Genomic DNA, 19,713 nt, shown 5'->3' with positions numbered 1-19,713 from the left:
CTGGTCCCCAAGGTGGCACCAACAATCCTAGCAGCTGTTACTTTACATATCCGTAGTAGTCAGCAATTTCCATTTCTTTTTGCCTCTCAATGAAAAATTGCACTTTCCCCAAAGAGGTGTATTTGGCAGCATTCTCACGTTGTTGTTGGGCCCGCCTCTTCATGGCCTCCCGCTCGGGCCTCTGCTCTAGTTCGATGGGCTTTGACATTACTGGCTGAGGAACATTGGGTTCCCTCCACGGAACTGGTTTCTTGCTGAAGTCTTGGAGTAGAAATGGGGTTTGGAGGTTGGCTGGGGACTGGCGCTTAGTCACAGCAGGGGGGACAGGCTCCCACTGGAGAGAAGTGCATGATGACGTTTTGTAGGGTGCAGGCCTAGGAGCAGCAGACTGAGGGACACTAGGCTGGGTATGGTCGGTCCAACCCGGTTGGGTTGGGTTGGTCACAGTTGGCTGAGCTGGTTTGGCAGGACCTGGCAAAGAGGCAGGAGCTGGCTGGGAAGAACTGACTGCAGCAGTTTGAGCTGAGTCAGTAGAAGCAGGGTGGGCACGGTCAGCAACAGCAGGCCGATGTGAGGCCGGAGACTGTGGCCTCCGAGGAGCAGGTCGAGCTTGAGGCTTGTCCCAGGCAGAAAAAGGCAGAGGTATCAACTTGACCTTCCCAGGAGGCAGCAGCTCATACTGGGATGGAGATGGACACTCTTTTTCAGCACTGCTGTCTGGGTTCTGGGCTTCGCCTTGAGTTTTCTCAGGGCCCTTACCCTCACGTGGGGTATTCCGCCATGGCTGGATAGCTGGGGGTGGCTGGGGGTCTTTAGAGTTGCTTGAATTTCCCAAGACCCAACAGGAGGAGAGCCCAGTTCTCTTATCATTCTTCTCCCCCAGTGCATGAAAAACCTGCACAGCCTCCAGCATGCGCACGCGTAGGGCGGTTCGAGGCTTTTTAAAGCTCTCTTGGATAGGCTCAGTTTGGTGTTCCTTTCGCTTCATCTGGGGAATTGTTGGCTTCTCTCCTGCCTTGACTTTGCTCCCTGGCTGCTTATTCTCTTCAGCCTTCTTTCTTCCTCTGGTCCTTTTGGTCTTTTCCTGCCCGTGGCTCTTCGTTTTGCTGATCTTCCTGGATGCAGCTTTCTGAGGTTTGCCTTTAGAACCCTTGGCCGTGTTCACAGGAGCCCTGTCACTGACTGCAGCATTGCATAGAGCCACTTCTCCCGCTAACAGGCACTCTGGATTCTTTGGCTGCATTTTGGCCTTGGGAGCAGCATTGATAGGCTCAGAGGCTTTATGTTTGTTCTTTCTGGGTTGATCAGAGGGAGCCTTTATGACACTTGGCTTTTCCCGCACCTGATTCACCTTAATGGCTCTGTTGTCTTTGGCTTTGATCACGTTGGGACCTTTGGATATAGAGGGACCATGTTATTGGGGTCTGCAGTTTTATCATACTGGGCTGCCATAAACATGGAGGAAGCAGCTGTGTGCTGGTCAGTGACGGCCAGAGTAAAGTCTCCGAGTGAAGAAGAATTCTTTTCAGTGCTTCCTGTGATGTCCCAGTCAAGAACACCTGGATAGGAAGCAGCTGAAGTGGAGATCTGGCTCTGGTCAGTAACTCCAGATAACGTAGTTGTGCTAGACTGTTGGTGAAGGTAGGCACTACACGTGTGTCTGTGTCTGGAAGGAGGTACCTACCGGTAGCTGATGCCGAACCGACGGCAGGAGCAGAGACTCTGGAGAAGTTGCAGGCACTTCCTGTCAGGGAGGTTGCATTGCTCACCACAGGAAGAGAGTGCTGCAGAGAATTTAGAGTTCCAAGTAGAAATGGCTTTTGGAAATTTTCTGTAAGAACAAGAGGGTAATGAAAACATCAGGGAGATTGATAAATTCTCACTATGTTTGAGGAACAGCATTATCTTAAGGTTCTTGCTATCAGGACACCTCTAATGTCAATACTTACTGAGAAACCAAAAATCAGACCGTTATGATGGTTGTAAGGACTGAGCAGTTTTACACTCTTCTGTATTAACTGCCTGTGCTGCCATGTTGGGCACAGATGGGCAGAAGACCCAAGTGGTATGGCTCAGACATTGTTCCCTAGGCTGGAAGCAACCTTCTGCCTGCCCTATCTTTCCCTTCAGCCTGCACTAGTATTGACTTCTATGCTGTTTCCTAGACTGGAAGCATTTTAGAACTAGGAGGTCCTTAGAGAACTTCTATTTTCACAGTCTCATTTCATGAAGAAGGAAACTGAGGCTCAGAGAGGTCGGGTTGACTTGTTCAAGTTCTCTCATTATGTTAGTATCCTTACCAGGTTTCAGAACCTAAGTATCCTGATTCCTTGCCAGGACGCTACTCTGAGCACGATACTGCCAGAAAGCAGGAGAAATAGAACTTACACTATAGGCAGTTTTTTTTTGTCCGTTAGAAAACAGTACGGCTGTTACCATCGTGATCTTCAGTGTCTCACTTTGCTTGTGCAGTTCCCATGCTATTACCTAGAGTTCACATACAGCTCAGTCCAACTGGTAAATTTAAAGAGTCATTTTTACCCTCTTCAAGCCTGGTTTCTCATCCTACCTCAAAATGATTACCCGAAAGTGAATTTCTTAAGTGCTTTTGGAAAGAAAAATGTTATCTGATTACTTCAGATTACTCATCTGTAAAGTGGTGATAACACCACCACCAATAATAATAGCAGTAATAATTAATCCATGAATAAACTGGTATATTGTATATGATTTATATGGAGGAAGATACATACAATAAGTTCTAGAAAGACAAAGAAACATCATGAAAAACATATTACATAACGAAAAAGAAATACATAGTTATGAAAACTGGGGTATGTGGCAAGTATCAGAGCATAATGAGTTTACTAACAAATGACATTCTGTACCATACATGCAATGTTATGAAAGTGAATTTTGCCCACTGTATTTTAGTGAATACTGTGAACCCAAAAACACGATAGAAGGTGATTTTGAATGAATTCCTAGCCAATACATACAGACAGAGAAGATATATCAGTAAAAATGCCTAAAGAGCAACAAAATTCAATCAATGTGAATGTATAGGTAGCCACAATATATGCAGACAAGTATTTCAATGAAAACTGGTACAAAGCAGACAGCAAAATAATAAGTGTAAAAGAATTTCATTATTGTGCTCATTCATATTTTTACCCAGCAAGTAACAGGTATTCAGCCTGGTAGAAATATATGTTTCAAAGAATAGAAATATATAATAAGCAGAAAGGAAGCTTAAAAAGTATCAAGAAGGTTTTTGTATTTATCCTAGAACTTAGATTATAATCATCTTCAACATCCAAGAAGATGACATCCCAAAACCTAAAAAAAACCATCATCACTAGAATCCAATTTAAAAAGATTTTCAAATGTAAGAACATCGAAAGGACTCCGCAATATTGTTCTAGATAAATGTGGATTTTTTTTTTTTTTTTTTTTTGTCGCCACGCGTGGCCCTGGCAGTGAAAGCACCGAGTCCTAACCACTGGACCGCCAGCGATTCCCTCAATGTGGAATTAGAGATGTGGGGCTTGACTTTTTCTTTTCCTTGTTAGGTAGCTAAGATCTAAAAACGAACGATGGCTGTTGATCAATGTGCTCTCTGTGTTAGGAAGGAAAGAACTGTAAAGATGAAAAGCAACCTTGCCTTAGAAGCTACGTATCACACAGAGGAAATAGTCCTTCTGATTCAATCTCGAAGATATCATTTAAAGTGTTTAATTGGTAAAACGTCTACATAGTTTAAAAATTAGGAAGAATAAAACATTGAAAAGCAGACCCCTAGATAACCACTTTGGTTTCTTGTATATAGGAAGCATGATTTCTAGGACATATTTCTAAAATGTTTACATTCAAGACTGTCAAGTGCCAACTGTATTCAAAGAGGCAATAAAAGAAAAATAAAAACACTGAGTATGACTTTTCTGGTAAGCTGCCTTTCCTGGTGATACCCTCTTCTGTCCTTACTTTCCTCTTAGTCTGTTGAAGTAAGGATTTGCTACAATGAACTTTGTTTTGCCCTGCTCTGAGCAGAATTCACTCTATGCTGTTTGTGCTTTAATTTAAAATCTTTGGTTCCCATCAACATTCCATTGCAAACTATGTTTTTCTTGAGAGCTCCTCCATTCTTCCCCTCTTCGTTCTTATATTTTTTCCTACGTCTTGGTTCCTGTTGGCCTGTGCTGATGAAAACAAACCTAAACTGCCTTACGTTTGACTCTGTGCCTCCCTATATAGCCCAGTACTCTCCATCCTCTCTCCCTATTTTCTCTTTTCAGCTAGTCGAAATATTAGTGGAGGGGAGACCATTAGAGATGAAACATCTTGCTATATATTGCTAGTTTTCTATGTCACCTGGCTTTTCTGTGTTTCTGTTGAAACACTCTTGAGAAGTCTCCGATTTCATTTTCTACATGGGTACCCTTTAAGACTCAATATTAGAAAAGACAGGGATCAGAGTGATCAACCAATGTAGTATCCTAACGTAGCAGATAAGGGAAAAATCAGGCTTTGTGAGACAGTCAGTGATTTGTCCAAAGTCACACAGATAGTAAATGCCAAAGTCAGAACTGAAATTAGGTCTCCAGACTTCTAGTTCAATACGTTCCCTCATTATTCCATGCTATTTTGAATCTACTAGTAAATATAGGGGCAAAATAAATCTAACGAAAAACTTTAAAAAGTTTCTTTTCTTACCTGACATGGTCAGAGAAGAGGAGAAAACATGAACTGCAGATACAAGGGATGAGGAGGCAACAGCAGAGGATGTCTGAGTGGCTGCAGCTGAACGGCGCATGTGTCCAGTACAAAGGTCACTGGTTACTGCTCACTGGTCACTTATATGATATAGGAGAATGATGTCACAAAGCAGGCAGTGTCAAGGTATGAGACAGCCAATAGGGAGGTCCGATCCCCAACAGGAAGGCGGGGTTGGATGGAGAGAGTGTAGGAGAGCTAAAACAACACCTAAATTTCTGAGCTCTGGGGAGGAAATCCTAGAAGACAGATTTACCTCCCCCAGGCTCTTACATTAGGGAAATCATTGCAACATTTCTCACAGACATTCATTAATATAATTTACTAACAGTTACCTGTATCCTACACAGTATTATATTTTATGTATCGTATACTTAGAGCTGTATATATCTTATGTAATTAATATCCTTAGGAAGGCAAGAGCCATCTAGTTTGAACTATTACGGTTGTTCTGAAATCGTATCTGTCGAATTAGTGAACTTATAGCAGCTTTTAAGGAGCCAAAGGAGGGATTAAGAAGCTCTTTTTGTAACTTGGTTAAAGCGTAGGGTGAAGTTTGTTGAGTGTACCTTGTGGAGAGTGTTGTGGTCCAAGGCTCTTCTCTTTTAGTTTCGTCTCCTTGACTCCTACCTTCCTTGGGCTGGGCCAGGCTGGGCCAGGGGTTGGACTTGCGACTTACATTTCTCTTCTGCTTTCTTTTTTTTTTTTTTTTTCCATTATGGGCATTGTTTCTAGGACAAGCCTTGATCTTGCCATTCTTACCCTCATGGATGTTACTTCCTGTCACCTTGCAGCAGCAGGAGTCTTCTTTTCAGTGCTTGATGCTTCACAAAATAGACTCTGCCCGTTGGACGCAGATACCAGAGAGCTAGGAGACAGAGCTGGTTGCAAACCTTTCCTCTTCCAGCCTTTGGTTGCCATTGTTTTCCCCATAATTTGCTACCTCTGGTTCCTTGGGCCACACAGGTGTCCTGCCCTCCAGCTCTTTTGTACGTGAGAGACATTCTGAATACTGTCCCTTTTTCTTTGCACAGAAGTATATACAGTGTGGCAGTTAACTGTAATCTCCTGCCCCTTGCAAACAGCCACTCTGGAATCTTGGACCTCTAGGATTCTCTGTCTTGCATGCTTGGGTGCAAGGCCTAGCAAAATGAAGAGGAGAATAATTAGAGAAGGAAGAGGACATTTCGTGGAGAACTGGGAGCAGATAAGGTGAAAGGGCACAGGAGTAAAGAGATTCATGTAGATTTTGTGGTTTCTGTGGGAAACAAGTTGACACACTTTGGCCTCATTTTGTATTACCAGGACAGACAGTCCTATAGATATAAGTAGCTCGATAGTGCAGCAACTGCCATGAATTCTGTACACTAAAGGGAACAGTCTTACATATATTTCTCATTTTGTTTTATGTCATATTACCTTATTAATAGCATTCACTGGTATGTTTGTAGAATACAGATTTTTTGAAATGCTCTGGTTTTGTCTACATGGTTATTTCCTTGTCATATTTTTAAGGACTCCAACATTGTAAGACATACTGCATGATTCTCTCTTGACGATTGTTTATCTTGAAGCATCATGAACGATTTTGTGGAGAAACTTTAAAGGGGGTCTGTGAAAAAGGCATTGCGGTGAGTCGCGTTATGCACCCAAGCGTAAGGAGCAGACATGTGCCATCAGCCAAACTTGGCATGGGTTGCCTCTGTTTTAGTTCCCGTGGTTAGTGCTTTGCTCCCTAACCACTCTTGTGACTGTGATAATGTGAGTAAGGGCCGAGTTGCTAATGATTTATACGTGAGGTAAGCTGGTTTGAGGGAGGAAATCTATGGATCTAGTCATTGTCCTTGGTGGTAAGCTTTCAGGGAGGGGTGCAAAGATTGCTCTTTCTGGGGACTTTTCTAGTACCAGGAAGATGTCCCATAGATGGGACCTCCAAAGACACACATTTAATTTTTAGGCCTGTTTTTCCTATAATGAGATACGAGTTTTTTCACTGATGGGGATGATGCTTATCTGAGAAGAAATGGTGAAAGGTGTTGTTAGTATAGAGATGTGGCTTAAGCTTTTAAGTGTTTTTCAAGGTTTTTCCCCTAAGCTTCCTACTTCAGATGGCCTACTTACGTGATACTAGTATGTGATGTGAGGCTAACAACTTACTAAATACCTGCAAGCCAGATCAGTGTCTCTTTCCTCTATATTTCCATGGAAATCAAGGGACCCATAGCCACTGCAGGTTAGGGTGGGTGGTGTGAGATTGGGGGGAGTGTGGTAAGACACATTTTGGTATCAGTAAAATGTTTACCTATTAAACTATGGAGTTCCAACATTCAATTCTGTTTAGCTAGGCAAACCGTTAGTTAGTCTTTTCCTGGTTCCGAGCCTGTGTAACTTATTTTCTCTCCCTAGTTCCAGCCATTTAACTTTAGCTTGCAGGCTCAGCATCATCTTAACCTCTAAAAGAATCTTCCATGTAGGAGGAAGAAACTAAAGAGCTCTATTTCAGCACTTAGGAACATGAGGCCCTACCCTGACCGAAACCTTTATTCTTACAGTTAGGGTATTGTCTTGTCCCAGCATTTTGAACCCATCAGGTTAACTGAGACATGTCTTGGTGTAACATCCCCAGTTCGTCTACCCCTGAGGCTGTCCATAATTCCTCCCACTGTCACATTTTGATTTAATTAAATACTGGAATCCCTCAAACCCTTGCATAGTACCTGAGGCCCTATGGGATACTGGTAGATTTTGTTAGTGTCAAATACTTCGCTGTCTGATTCTCCAAATATCCCTTGCTCCTAGATTTTCCGTCCCAGCATACTACATACCCATTAAGGCATTGTTTCATCTCATGTTGGACCCACTCCCATCCAGAGGCCTACTCTTTGCTAGTTCGCATACTTTCTGGAAACCCCGTTATGGCCAGGTCTGGATTTTTTTGTGTTCCCACCCAAAGCCTGTATCTTTTAGCAAGCTGGAACTATAAGACCAACATAGATTTTCTAGTTTCCTATAGATTTATGTCACAATTTGTACATTGTCATGTCTATAGATATTTGTATCATTTGTACTTTTTGGCCATTACATGCCCATTGGATGTTTTTCATAAATTGCAAAAGAATATTTTATGACTTAGCACCAAATTGAATGTGCCTAATTGTAAGTTTGTAAACTAGGTTGTGCTAACTTGTATCTTTTCTTTATCGAAGTAGTAATTGACTACTGTTGTCCCATTTGTAATTATGTGGAAGTTTTCAGAATTGTAAATAAATGCTTGTGGATTGAAACTTGGTTAGACTATTGACTGTCCCAGATACGTTAAAGCTAGTGATCTTTTTACTCATTCATTCATTCATTCAATAATGCTGACCTTCCTGACTCAGTTTACCCAGCTCAGATGGTTGTGAAGATTACTAACAGTGTATGTAAGATACTTTCAGAAACTAGAAACTGAAAAGTAAAACTAACAAAAAACATTTGTTATTATAAATAACAGTGGAATTTAGTATGCTATTATACCTTCAGACCTACTGTAGGACATGCTGTTCTTTGCTGTTCCACTTGTGGCAGGATTCATAGTTTTTCTAACAGGTACCGATCCCTATGCCTGATACTGTGAGGAAATGTTATACCTGAGCTCCACTCTTATCTCTCTCAAGCATATTTTGGTATTGTCTAAAATGTAAATCCATACTGTCAACCTCCAGCATGATACCAGGCACATAATAGAAACCCAATAAATGTTTCACTGTGAGTGGAGTATAAGTTGATAGAGTATTTTTGAAGGTTGATTAGGCAGATTAGATTGATTGAAAACCTTTCAATATTTTAAGTTTGCATCTCTTTCATTCCAGAAATTCTAAGTCTAGAAATTTATATATAGCTATACACATGTATAAAGAGGTTCACATTGCAGCCTATCTATAACAGAGGACAAAAACAAACAAACAAACAAACAGAATACCCCCAAACTCAAAACAACTAAAAGTCCATCAGTATCGGACTGGCCGTGTAAATTACGTAATGTGACGCAGCTATTAAAGAGAATGGGATGGATGTACGCAAAAATTGACTGGGAAACTCACGATCCAAGACAGATTGTAGACTATGTCTAGTATGCAGCTCTTGTATAAAATACAGGATCTCCATTACGTAGAAATACTTACATACAAGATACAACAAGTGTGAATGTAAAGCACTTGGGAAATATCTGAAAGAACCACACAAGATACTGGGAGAGTGGGACAGCTTTCCATGTCCCATGTGATTGGAGTTCTGAAGGGTGCACACACCACGAACTAATGGACCTCTGCTACCATCGTCTGGCTAAGGATGGAATTGCAGGCGTCATACTCCTCTTTAGGAATGAAGCGTCTCGGCTTTTGGACGTCATCTCGGCGGGCGGTAGCGCATGCGCAGTAGAAGGAGGAGCGCGAGCTGCGTGGGCTTGTGCCTAGGCTTGTGTGTTTCGGGGCCTTGTGCTGGCACTGGGGGCGCCGGTCTGGAGACTTTGGCACTGTTGGCGTTGGGTGGGCGGCACCTTGGGGGTCACATGAGCCAGTGGCATCATGCCCGTGGGCGCTGGGGTCAGCGTCGCGGCTTTTCCGGACGTTCGTCGGCCAGGAGGAAGGGCGGAAAGCACATCCCGGAAAGGTAATACGCCTTGGCCCCTGGGCGTTGCCGGTGGAGCCCAGAGCCCCTGGGCCTGGGCTTCGTCTCCTGTGCTGTCTCCTGTGACTGTTGCCGCCGCGGGCTGCCCCGTCCGCGATGTGCTACGGGGTATTGGTCGTCTCGCGGTTCAGTTCACGGTAGCTGAAAGGGACAGTGTGATGTTCTGATTTCTCCCGATCGTTTTACACGGGAGGCTCTGGCCATGGCTCCTCGGGTAAAATGCAGAGGGACTGCTTTTTAAGACGGGACCGTCAGTGTTGGGGACACTTCTTAATTACGAACATGGAATCCCCTTCAATTCCTCAAGCTGTGTTGTTTTGGCACAGAAAATGTGAGTAAGAGGACCTGGAACTAAGTTTGAGTGAAGAAACGCACGGGTACTGCCGAATTTTCCATGGAGACAGTTGATTTGTGTTGTCTCTTGGAATGATAAAGGGCGTACTGTTGCTTCCTAACCGGTGTCATTTGAGAGATCTACCTCTGTACGTTCAGATGATTAATTGTGAGACTTTGCTCATGTGTGCAGTAAACGCTTTAATTCCCTAAGACCTTCCTTTGCTCCATCTCATACCCCATTAAGCCCGCTTCAGTTTATCTCCTGAATTTCTTCTGAATCTATCACCTCTCCCTCAACATCCTAATACTGAACTTGCCTGTCTGTTGCAATTAGGTCCTAAGTAGTGTCCATATTTCTTGTTTCCTTCCAATCCATTCTGCACACAAGAAACCTTAAAAGCAAGTTGGAACATTGCTCATAGACATCGCTCAAAAGCATTGTTTTGAGAGTAGAAAACAAACTGTTGGCCTTTAAGACTCTGCGTGGTCTAGAGTCCTCTCTGCTTCTCTAGCCTCATCTTGTGCCACTATTGCCCTCACTTTCTATGCTTCAGATGCACTGAATTAACCTTAGTTCTAACTCATCTTACTGAAGTCAGTTCAGATATTATTTTTCACTGTGATTCCTAGCATTACGGAATTTTATTATCAGGTTTTGTATGAGGACTAAAACTAAACTGTGAAGGGGAGGAATTGAGTTCAAACTATTTCAGTCAACATGCATGTATTAATGATGCCTTAGTAGTCAACACCGGGCTAGGTTTTATCAGGGATACAGAAGTTCTGGCCATCTCTGGTTTTAGATATCCCTGATTTGTTGAGACCGTTGCATTGTTTTGTTGCCTTTTATCTGTTTTCAAGATGGGAAAACAGGAACAAGGGAAGTATAGCTTATAACAAGGTGCAGTTGAATAAGTGGAGCAGCAAAATGCAAAGCAGAAAGAAGAGGGACCTACCATAGAGGGATATGATTTCCATTTTCAAGGCGCATTCATCCTATGCAGGGAGACAGCCTACCATAAAATTTGCCTAACAAAAAATATATTAATAGGTGGAAAGAGTATCTCCCAGTTGGACAGCGAATTCCTGGGACTCGTTTCATTGCTGTCAAAGTTCCTTTACAAAAAGGTGAGCGAAACTTAATACCGTATTCTTCCAGAAATCTGAATTCACCATATAGAGCCCTGGCTCTCAACCCCATCGTACTCCATTTTCCCTTTTTATAGCAAATACTTTTTAATACCTCCCTTACTGTCCAGAAATGGAATTAATAGATAAATACAACCTAGTTTTGAACTTAATTAAAAAAAAAAACCAGGAATGCCCTAACTCTAAATAAAGAATAAAGTAATTTATAAGAAAGTAATATGTATCTCTGTATGTAAATGTCTGGGGATGACTATACTAGAAATAAAGAAATAGTCAGTTACTTGTACCATGAATGCAATAAACTATGGACTTTGATTGATAATGATGTGTCCGTGTTGGTTCATGAATTCTCACAAAGGAAGCACACTGGTATGGCATGTTGATAATGGGGAAGGCTGTGTGGGGTGAAGGAGAGAGGGTATAAGTGGGAACTGTGTACTTTTTGCTCCGTTTTGCTGTGAATCTCAGACTGCTCTAAAACTAGTCTGCTAATTTAAAACGAAAAGTGTGTTGCTGGCACCTGAATAACTAAGGAGCTCAATCGAACAGAGTACATAAGTAAGCCAAATACATAAAAGACTATTTAGCAGTGAAAGCCATCCTTCGTATAGGTAGATATTCAAGATGTATTTATTTATGTGTCTATTTACAGGCACTCTGCTTGGAGCTGGCAGTACAGCGGTAGGCAAAATGGATGTGGTCCCTGCCTTCTTGGAGTTTACAGTCAGGTTAGGAGACCAACATGAAATAAACAAAGATAGAAAGAACTATATAGAAGTGAGCTTATTTTCTGCCATCTAATCTCTCTGGAAGAAAGGATCGTAATACCGCTTGTAAACTCCAGAGGAAGAGACTTTACTTTGAAGCTCATATGTTAGCATCACAGGGTTTGAATAAATGGATAATATAATAAAGGATTTTAAACACATGTTCTTTCTTATTTTATTCTTTCTGACAGAGATTTGAAAAGAATCTTGCTCCAGAAGAATGTTTCTCCCCTTGGATCTTTTTTAACAAACACCAAGAACACAGCGAAGAGCTTGGGCTGATTATTGACTTAACATATACTCGCCGCTATTATAAGCCAGAGGTAAATGGAACCCGTAATTGAAAATGACCTTCTTTCTGATACTCTGATAATTCATAGTAGTTCAGTAGTTATCATCTTATGCTAAGGTGAATCCTGGCCTTCTTTCATGGGTTCCAAAAGGGAAGCTAGTGGTTTCCTTAAATACACGTTTGTAATTGCTGTTTCAAAATGAGATTAAAGATATGAATTGAACTATAGTATTTGGCAGTAGGCTCTAGATATGCTTAAGAAGTGCTATAAGCTTCCATGTTCTGTATTTTGAAAATGCAGTAAATTTTTAGTAAGAGTAGTAGTAGCCTAAAAGGAAAGAAAGGTATGTCCGTTATGTCTTTGGCACTTATGTTAAGCAGTTGCCTGAGCGTGTTTAAGCATCGGGGTAAAAGACAGTTGTTCTCTAAGTTTTATGCTTTCTTTTCCTAATACCTTCTGATACAGCAGAGAAACCCATATATTCTCTTAGCCCATGTAGGACATACCAGTGCAAAAGAATTACCCTTCTTCTGACCTGTTCCATGGCCTTGGGAGACAGTAACACCTAATGTTTGTTAATATTTGTACAGCGGTTTGCCCTTTAGAAAGTTCTTTCATATCCATTGACTTTGTGAATCTTCACAACAATCCTTTGCTGTTGAAGTGGAAGCAGTACTGATATCTCCTACTGAGTGCTTACTCTGCACTAAGCTCAGAGGATAGACAACTACAGTTACTAATTTTCCGGACGATGAAACTGACTCTCTGAAAAGGAAGAGTTAAAATTTCAACTCAGTTGTTCCTTTTGTTTTCATTGTGGTAAAATATACATAAATCATATTTATTTTAACCATTTATAAATATGCAGTTCAGTGGCATTAAATACAGTCACAGTGTTGTGTAACTATCACCACTGTCTATAACCAAAACCTTTTCATCATCCTCAACAAAAACTCTGTAACCATCAAACAGGAACAACCCCATTATCCCTCCCACCGGCCCTTAGAAACCTCTATTCTATTTTCTGTCTCTATGAATTTGCCTATCCTGGGTACCTCGTGTAAGTGGAATCTACAATATTTATCCTTCTATGTCCGGCTTATTTCACTAAACCTAGTGTTTTCAAGGTTCATCCATGTTATAGCATGTAAGGAAATGCCATTCCTTTTTGGGCTTAATGAATCCCACTGTGTGTATATACCATATTTTGTTATTCATCGGGTGATTGACACTTGGGTTGTTTCCACCTTGTAGCTATTGTGATTCATGCTGCTGTGATCGTTGGTGTACAGATATTTGCTCAAATCCCTGCTTTCAGTTCTTTTAGATGTGCAGTGTAGGTAGTAGCAGAGTTGTTGGATCGTACGGTAGCTCTACGTTTAACCCTTGAGATACTGCCAGACTGTTTTCTGCAGTGTCGTCTTGTCTTTAAACGATTATCACAAATTTTAAACATGTACAAAAGTATAAAAATATTGTGAGTGTTCCTTGTATACCCATGAACTCATCCAGCTTTAATGTTTACCAACTGATGGCTGTCATGTTTTATCTATACCCCCACCTGTTTCACCCCATTCCATATTATCTTGAAGCAGCTCCGAGACAACATGTAATTACACCTATATATATATTTTTAATTAATTTATTTATTATTATTATTTTTTTTTGCTGTGTTGGGTCGTTGTCTCTGTATGAGGGCTTTCTCTAATGGCGGCAAGCTGGGGCCACTCTTCATCGCGGCGCGCGGGCCTCTCACTATCGCGGCCTCTCTTGTTGTGGAGCACAGGCTCCAGACGCGCAGGCTCAGTAGTTGTGGCTCACGGGCCTAGTTGCTCCGTGGCATGTGGGATCTCGAACCCATGTCCCCTGCATTGGCAGGCAGATTCTCAACCACTGCACCACCAGGGAAGCCCCAGCTATATATTTTTGGTACGTATCTTTAAAATATAGGACTTTTATTCCTTAATATCATTTTTTAATAGTAAATACCCAGTGAGTGCTCAAATTTGCAGTTGTCGCCTAAATGTCATAAAAAATTGGTTTTAAGAATTTTGAGTTAGATCCAAATAAGGTCCACACTTTGCCGTTGACGGTTAGGTCTCTGAAGTCTTATTTAATCTCTAGGTTCTCCCTCCATGTCTCTCTCACGTTTTCTTTTCCCACTTGAATTTTATTTTTAAAGAAACCAGGTAATTTGTCCCGTCTAGATTTTGATGATTATATTCACCTCTCTAAGTGAAGTGGCACAGGAATACTGGCCTTGCCTGTCGTTGCCAGGATTAACTGAATAGTGCCTTAGCTGCCCTGGTGCTCAGGTGTTGAGTACAAGGTGATTTACATACCAGGCCCTATTTGTGGGCCTCCTGATGCAGCAGTTCCCTTGGCTCTGCCCCTGTCGTCAGCTGCCCCTAGGATAACTCTGAGCCCTAGCCACCTCTCTGGTAGATTTCCCTATCCCCCCACTATAATCACGCCTGGATATGGCAACTCAAACCTTTCAGAGATGTGTCCTGAACCTCTTGTTTTCTTAAATACCTATCTGGTGGTTGTGAGACTTAAGGCCAACCTCCCCAAGAGACTTTTTCTATTTCTCCTAGTAAACCTAGAGTCACCTTCTGTCATCTTCAGCTCTACTCAAATTTGGTTCTTTCAACCCTGACCTCTGACCCTGCTTTTTACTTCTGCCATTTCATCCTCACTCCTGCTTCCTTTCATAAATCCATAAATCTCTTTTGGCCTTCCTAGCCCTGGGCCAAGTTCCTTCCTCTTGCCTCAGTTTTTACCCCTTTCCTTCATTCTCCCATCCAACTTTCAGTCCTTCCTTTCCCATGCAGACTTTGATTCCAACCCCATCAAAAGCAAAACAAAACAAAACAAAAAAGCACGCCGCAGTTAGCAGCATCTCAAAATTCAAAAGGTTTATTACTCATCTATTAATTCTGTTTCTTTTTTTATTCAGTTTTATTGTTTTAAAATATACCAATATAAATAAACTTATGCCTGTCTTATCTACATATGGAAGAAGAGCTGGTCCCCAAGGTGGCACCAACAATCCTAGCAGCTGTTACTTTACATATCCGTAGTAGTCAGCAATTTCCATTTCTTTTTGCCTCTCAATGAAAAATTGCACTTTCCCCAAAGAGGTGTATTTGGCAACATTCTCACGTTGTTGTTGGGCCCGCCTCTTCATGGCCTCCCGCTCGGGCCTCTGCTGTAGTTCGATGGGCTTTGACATTACTGGCTCAGGAACATTGGGTTCCCTCCACGGAACTGGTTTCTTGCTGAAGTCTTGGAGTAGAAATGGGGTTTGGAGGTTGGCTGGGGACTGGCGCTTAGTCACAGCAGGGGGGACAGGCTCCCACTGGAGAGAAGTGCATGATGACGTTTTGTAGGGTGCAGGCCTAGGAGCAGCAGACTGAGGGACACTAGGCTGGGTATGGTTGGTCCAACCCGGTTGGGTTGGGTTGGTCACAGTTGGCTGAGCTGGTTTGGCAGGACCTGGCAAAGAGGCAGGAGCTGGCTGGGAAGAACTGACTGCAGCAGTTTGAGCTGAGTCAGTAGAAGCAGGGTGGGCACGGTCAGCAACAGCAGGCCGATGTGAGGCCGGAGACTGTGGCCTCCGAGGAGCAGGTCGAGCTTGAGGCTTGTCCCAGGCAGAAAAAGGCAGAGGTATCAACTTGACCTTCCCAGGAGGCAGCAGTTCATACTGGGATGGAGATGGACACTCTTTTTCAGCACTGCTGTCTGGTTTCTGGGCTTCGCCTTGAGTTTTCTCAGGGCCCTTACCCTCACGTGGGGTATTCCGCCATGGCTGGATAGCTGGGGGTGGCTGGGGGTCTTTAGGGTTGCTTGAATTTCCCAAGACCCGACAGGAGGAGAGCCCAGTTCTCTTATCATTCTTCTTCTCCCCCAGTGCATGAAAAACCTGCACAGCCTCCAGCATGCGCACGCGTAGGGCGGTTCGAGGCTTTTTAAAGCTCTCTTGGATAGGCTCAGTTTGGTGTTCCTTTCGCTTCGTCTGGGGAATTGTTGGCTTCTCTCCTGCCTTGACTTTGCTCCCTGGCTGCTTATTCTCTTCAGCCTTCTTTCTTCCTCTGGTCCTTTTGGTCTTTTCCTGCCCGTGGCTCTTCGTTTTGCTGATCTTCCTGGATGCAGCTTTCTGAGGTTTGCCTTTAGAACCCTTGGCCGTGTTCACAGGAGCCCTGTCACTGACTGCAGCATTGCATAGAGCCACTTCTCCCGCTAACAGGCACTCTGGATTCTTTGGCTGGATTTTGGCCTTGGGAGCAGCATTGATAGGCTCAGAGGCTTTATGTTTGTTCTTTCTGGGTTGATCAGAGGGAGCCTTTATGACACTTGGCTTTTCCCGCACCTGTTTCCCCTTAATGGCTCTGTTGTCTTTGGCTTTGATCACGTTGGGACCTTTGGATATAGAGGGACCATGTTATTGGGGTCTGCAGTTTTATCATACTGGGCTGCCGTAAACATGGAGGAAGCAGCTGTGTGCTGGTCAGTGACGGCCAGAGTAAAGTCTCCGAGTGAAGAAGAATTCTTTTCAGTGCTTCCTGTGATGTCCCAGTCAAGAACACCTGGATAGGAAGCAGCTGAAGTGGAGATCTGGTTCTGGTCAGTAACTCCAGATAACGTAGTTGTGCTAGACTGTTGGTGAAGGTAGGCACTACACGTGTGTCTGTGTCTGGAAGGAGGTACCTACCGGTAGCTGATGCCGAACCGACGGCAGGAGCAGAGACTCTGGAGAAGTTGCAGGCACTTCCTGTCAGGGAGGTTGCATTGCTCACCACAGGAAGAGAGTGCTGCAGAGAATTTAGAGTTCCAAGTAGAAATGGCTTTTGGAAATTTTCTGTAAGAACAAGAGGGTAATGAAAACATCAGGGAGATTGATAAATTCTCACTATGTTTGAGGAACAGCATTATCTTAAGGTTCTTGCTATCAGGACACCTCTAATGTCAATACTTACTGAGAAACCAAAAATCAGACCGTTATGATGGTTGTAAGGACTGAGCAGTTTTACACTCTTCTGTATTAACTGCCTGTGCTGCCATGTTGGGCACAGATGGGCAGAAGACCCAAGTGGTATGGCTCAGACATTGTTCCCTAGGCTGGAAGCAACCTTCTGCCTGCCCTATCTTTCCCTTCAGCCTGCACTAGTATTGACTTCTATGCTGTTTCCTAGACTGGAAGCATTTTAGAACTAGGAGGTCCTTAGAGAACTTCTATTTTCACAGTCTCATTTCATGAGGAAGGAAACTGAGGCTCAGAGAGGTCGGGTTGACTTGTTCAATTTCTCTCATTATGTTAGTATCCTTACCAGGTTTCAGAACCTAAGTATCCTGACTTCCTTGCCAGGACGCTACTCTGAGCACGATACTGCCAGAAAGCAGGAGAAATAGAACTTACACTATAGGCAGTTTTTTTTTGTCCGTTAGAAAACAGTACGGCTATTACCATCGTGATCTTCAGTGTCTCACTTTGCTTGTGCAGTTCCCATGCTATTACCTAGAGTTCACATATAGCTCAGTCCAACTGGTAAATTTAAAGAGTCATTTTTACCCTCTTCAAGCCTGGTTTCTCATCCTACCTCAAAATGATTACCTGAAAGTGAATTTCTTAAGTGCTTTTGGAAAGAAAAATGTTATCTGATTACTTCAGATTACTCATCTGTAAAGTGGTGATAACACCACCACCAATAATAATAGCAGTAATAATTAATCCATGAATAAACTGGTATATTGTGTATGATTTATATGGAGGAAGATACAATAAGTTCTAGAAAGACAAACATCATGAAAAACATACTACATAACGAAAAAGAAATACATAGTTATGAAAACTGGGGTATGTGGCAAGTATCAGAGCATAATGAGTTTACTAACAAATGACATTCTGTACCATACATGCAATGTTATGAAAGTGAATTTTGCCCACTGTATTTTAGTGAATACTGTGAACCCAAAAACACGATAGAAGGTGATGTTGAATGAATTCCTAGCCAATACATACAGACAGAGAAGATATATCAGTAAAAATGCCTAAAGAGCAACAAAATTCAATCAATGTGAATGTATAGGTAGCCACAATATATGCAGACAAGTATTTCAATGGCAAAATAATAAGTGTAAAAGAATTTCATTATTGTGCTCATTCATACTTTTACCCAGCAAGTAACAGGTATTAAGCCTGGTAGAAATATATGTTTCAAAGAATAGAAATATATAATAAGCAGAAAGGAAGCTTAAAAAGTATCAAGAAGGTTTTTGTATTTATCCTAGAACTTAGATTATAATCATCTTCAACATCCAAGAAGATGACATCCCAAAACCTAAAAAAACCATCATCACTAGAATCCAATTTAAAAAGATTTTCAAATGTAAGAACATCGAAAGGACTCCGCAATATTGTTCTAGATAAATGTGGAATTTTTTTTTTTTTTTTTTTTTTTTTGGTCGCCACGCGTGGCCCTGGCAGTGAAAGCACCGAGTCCTAACCACTGGACCGCCAGCGAATTCCCTCAATGTGGAATTAGAGGTGTGGGGCTTGACTTTTTCTTTTCCTTCTTAGGTAGCTAAGATCTAAAAACGAACGATGGCTGTTGATCAATGTGCTCTCTGTGTTAGGAAGGAAAGAACTGTAAAGATGAAAAGCAACCTTGCCTTAGAAGCTACATATCACACAGAGGAAATAGTCCTTCTGATTCAATCTCGAAGATATCATTTAAAGTGTTTAATTGGTAAAACGTCTACATAGTTTAAAAATTAGGAAGAATAAAACATTGAAAAGCAGACCCCTAGATAACCACTTTGGTTTCTTGTATATAGGAAGCATGATTTCTAGGACATATTTCTAAAATGTTTACATTCAAGACTGTCAAGTGCCAACTGTATTCAGAGAGGCAATAAAAGAAAAAAAAAAACACTGAGTATGACTTTTCTGGTAAGCTGCCTTTCCTGGTGATACCCTCTTCTGTCCTTACTTTCCTCTTAGTCTGTTAAAATAAGGATTTGCTACAATGAACTTTGTTTTGCCCTGCTCTGAGCAGAATTCACTCTATGCTGTTTGTGCTTTAATTTAAAATCTTTGGTTCCCATCAACATTCTATTGCAAACTACGTTTTTCTTGAGAGCTCCTCCATTGTTCCCCTCTTCGTTCTTATATTTTTTCCTATGTCTTGGTTCCTGTTGGCCTGTGCTGATGAAAACAATCCTAAACTGCCTTACGTTTGACTCTGTGCCTCCCTATATAGCCCAGTACTCTCCATCCTCTCTCCCTATTTTCTCTTTTCAACTAGTCGAAATACTAGTGGAGGGAGACCATTAGAGATGAAACATCTTGCTATATATTGCTAGTTTTCTATGTCACCTGGCTTTTCTGTGTTTCTGTTGAAACACTCTTGAGAAGTCTCCGATTTCATTTTCTACATGGGTACCCTTTAAGGCTCAATATTAGAAAAGACAGGGATCAGAGTGATCAACCAATGTAGTATCCTAACGTAGCAGATAAGGGAAAAATCAGGCTTTGTGAGACAGTCAGTGATTTGTCCAAAGTCACACAGATAGTAAATGCCAAAGTCAGAACTGAAATTAGGTCTCCAGACTTCTAGTTCAATACGTTCCCTCATTATTCCATGCTGTTTTGAATCTACTAGTACATATAGGGGCAAAATAAATCTAACGAAAAACTTTAAAAAGTTTCTTTTCTTACCTGACAT

At 42.0% G+C, this 19,713-nt stretch overlaps 2 protein-coding genes across 2 annotated transcripts; both read right to left on the bottom strand.

The window, feature by feature from the left end:
* On the bottom strand, positions 1-4,813 carry LOC125964298 (uncharacterized protein C2orf78-like). Its single transcript, XM_049709425.1, has 3 exons — positions 4,714-4,813; positions 1,685-1,831; positions 1-1,392 (listed from the first exon to the last, which is right to left on the bottom strand). Exons 1-3 carry the CDS (start codon positions 4,811-4,813, stop codon positions 38-40), a joined length of 1,602 nt encoding a protein of 533 aa, XP_049565382.1. The 3' UTR covers positions 1-37.
* Positions 4,814-15,013: 10,200 nt separating this feature from the next.
* On the bottom strand, positions 15,014-19,713 carry LOC125964297 (uncharacterized protein C2orf78-like). Its single transcript, XM_049709424.1, has 3 exons — positions 19,707-19,713; positions 16,701-16,847; positions 15,014-16,408 (listed from the first exon to the last, which is right to left on the bottom strand). Exons 1-3 carry the CDS (start codon positions 19,711-19,713, stop codon positions 15,051-15,053), a joined length of 1,512 nt encoding a protein of 503 aa, XP_049565381.1. The 3' UTR covers positions 15,014-15,050.

Source organism: Orcinus orca, chromosome 4 (assembly GCF_937001465.1).
Source record: "Orcinus orca chromosome 4, mOrcOrc1.1, whole genome shotgun sequence".
Lineage (NCBI taxonomy): Eukaryota > Metazoa > Chordata > Mammalia > Artiodactyla > Delphinidae > Orcinus > Orcinus orca.
This window is presented reverse-complemented; position numbering and strand designations above follow the sequence as displayed.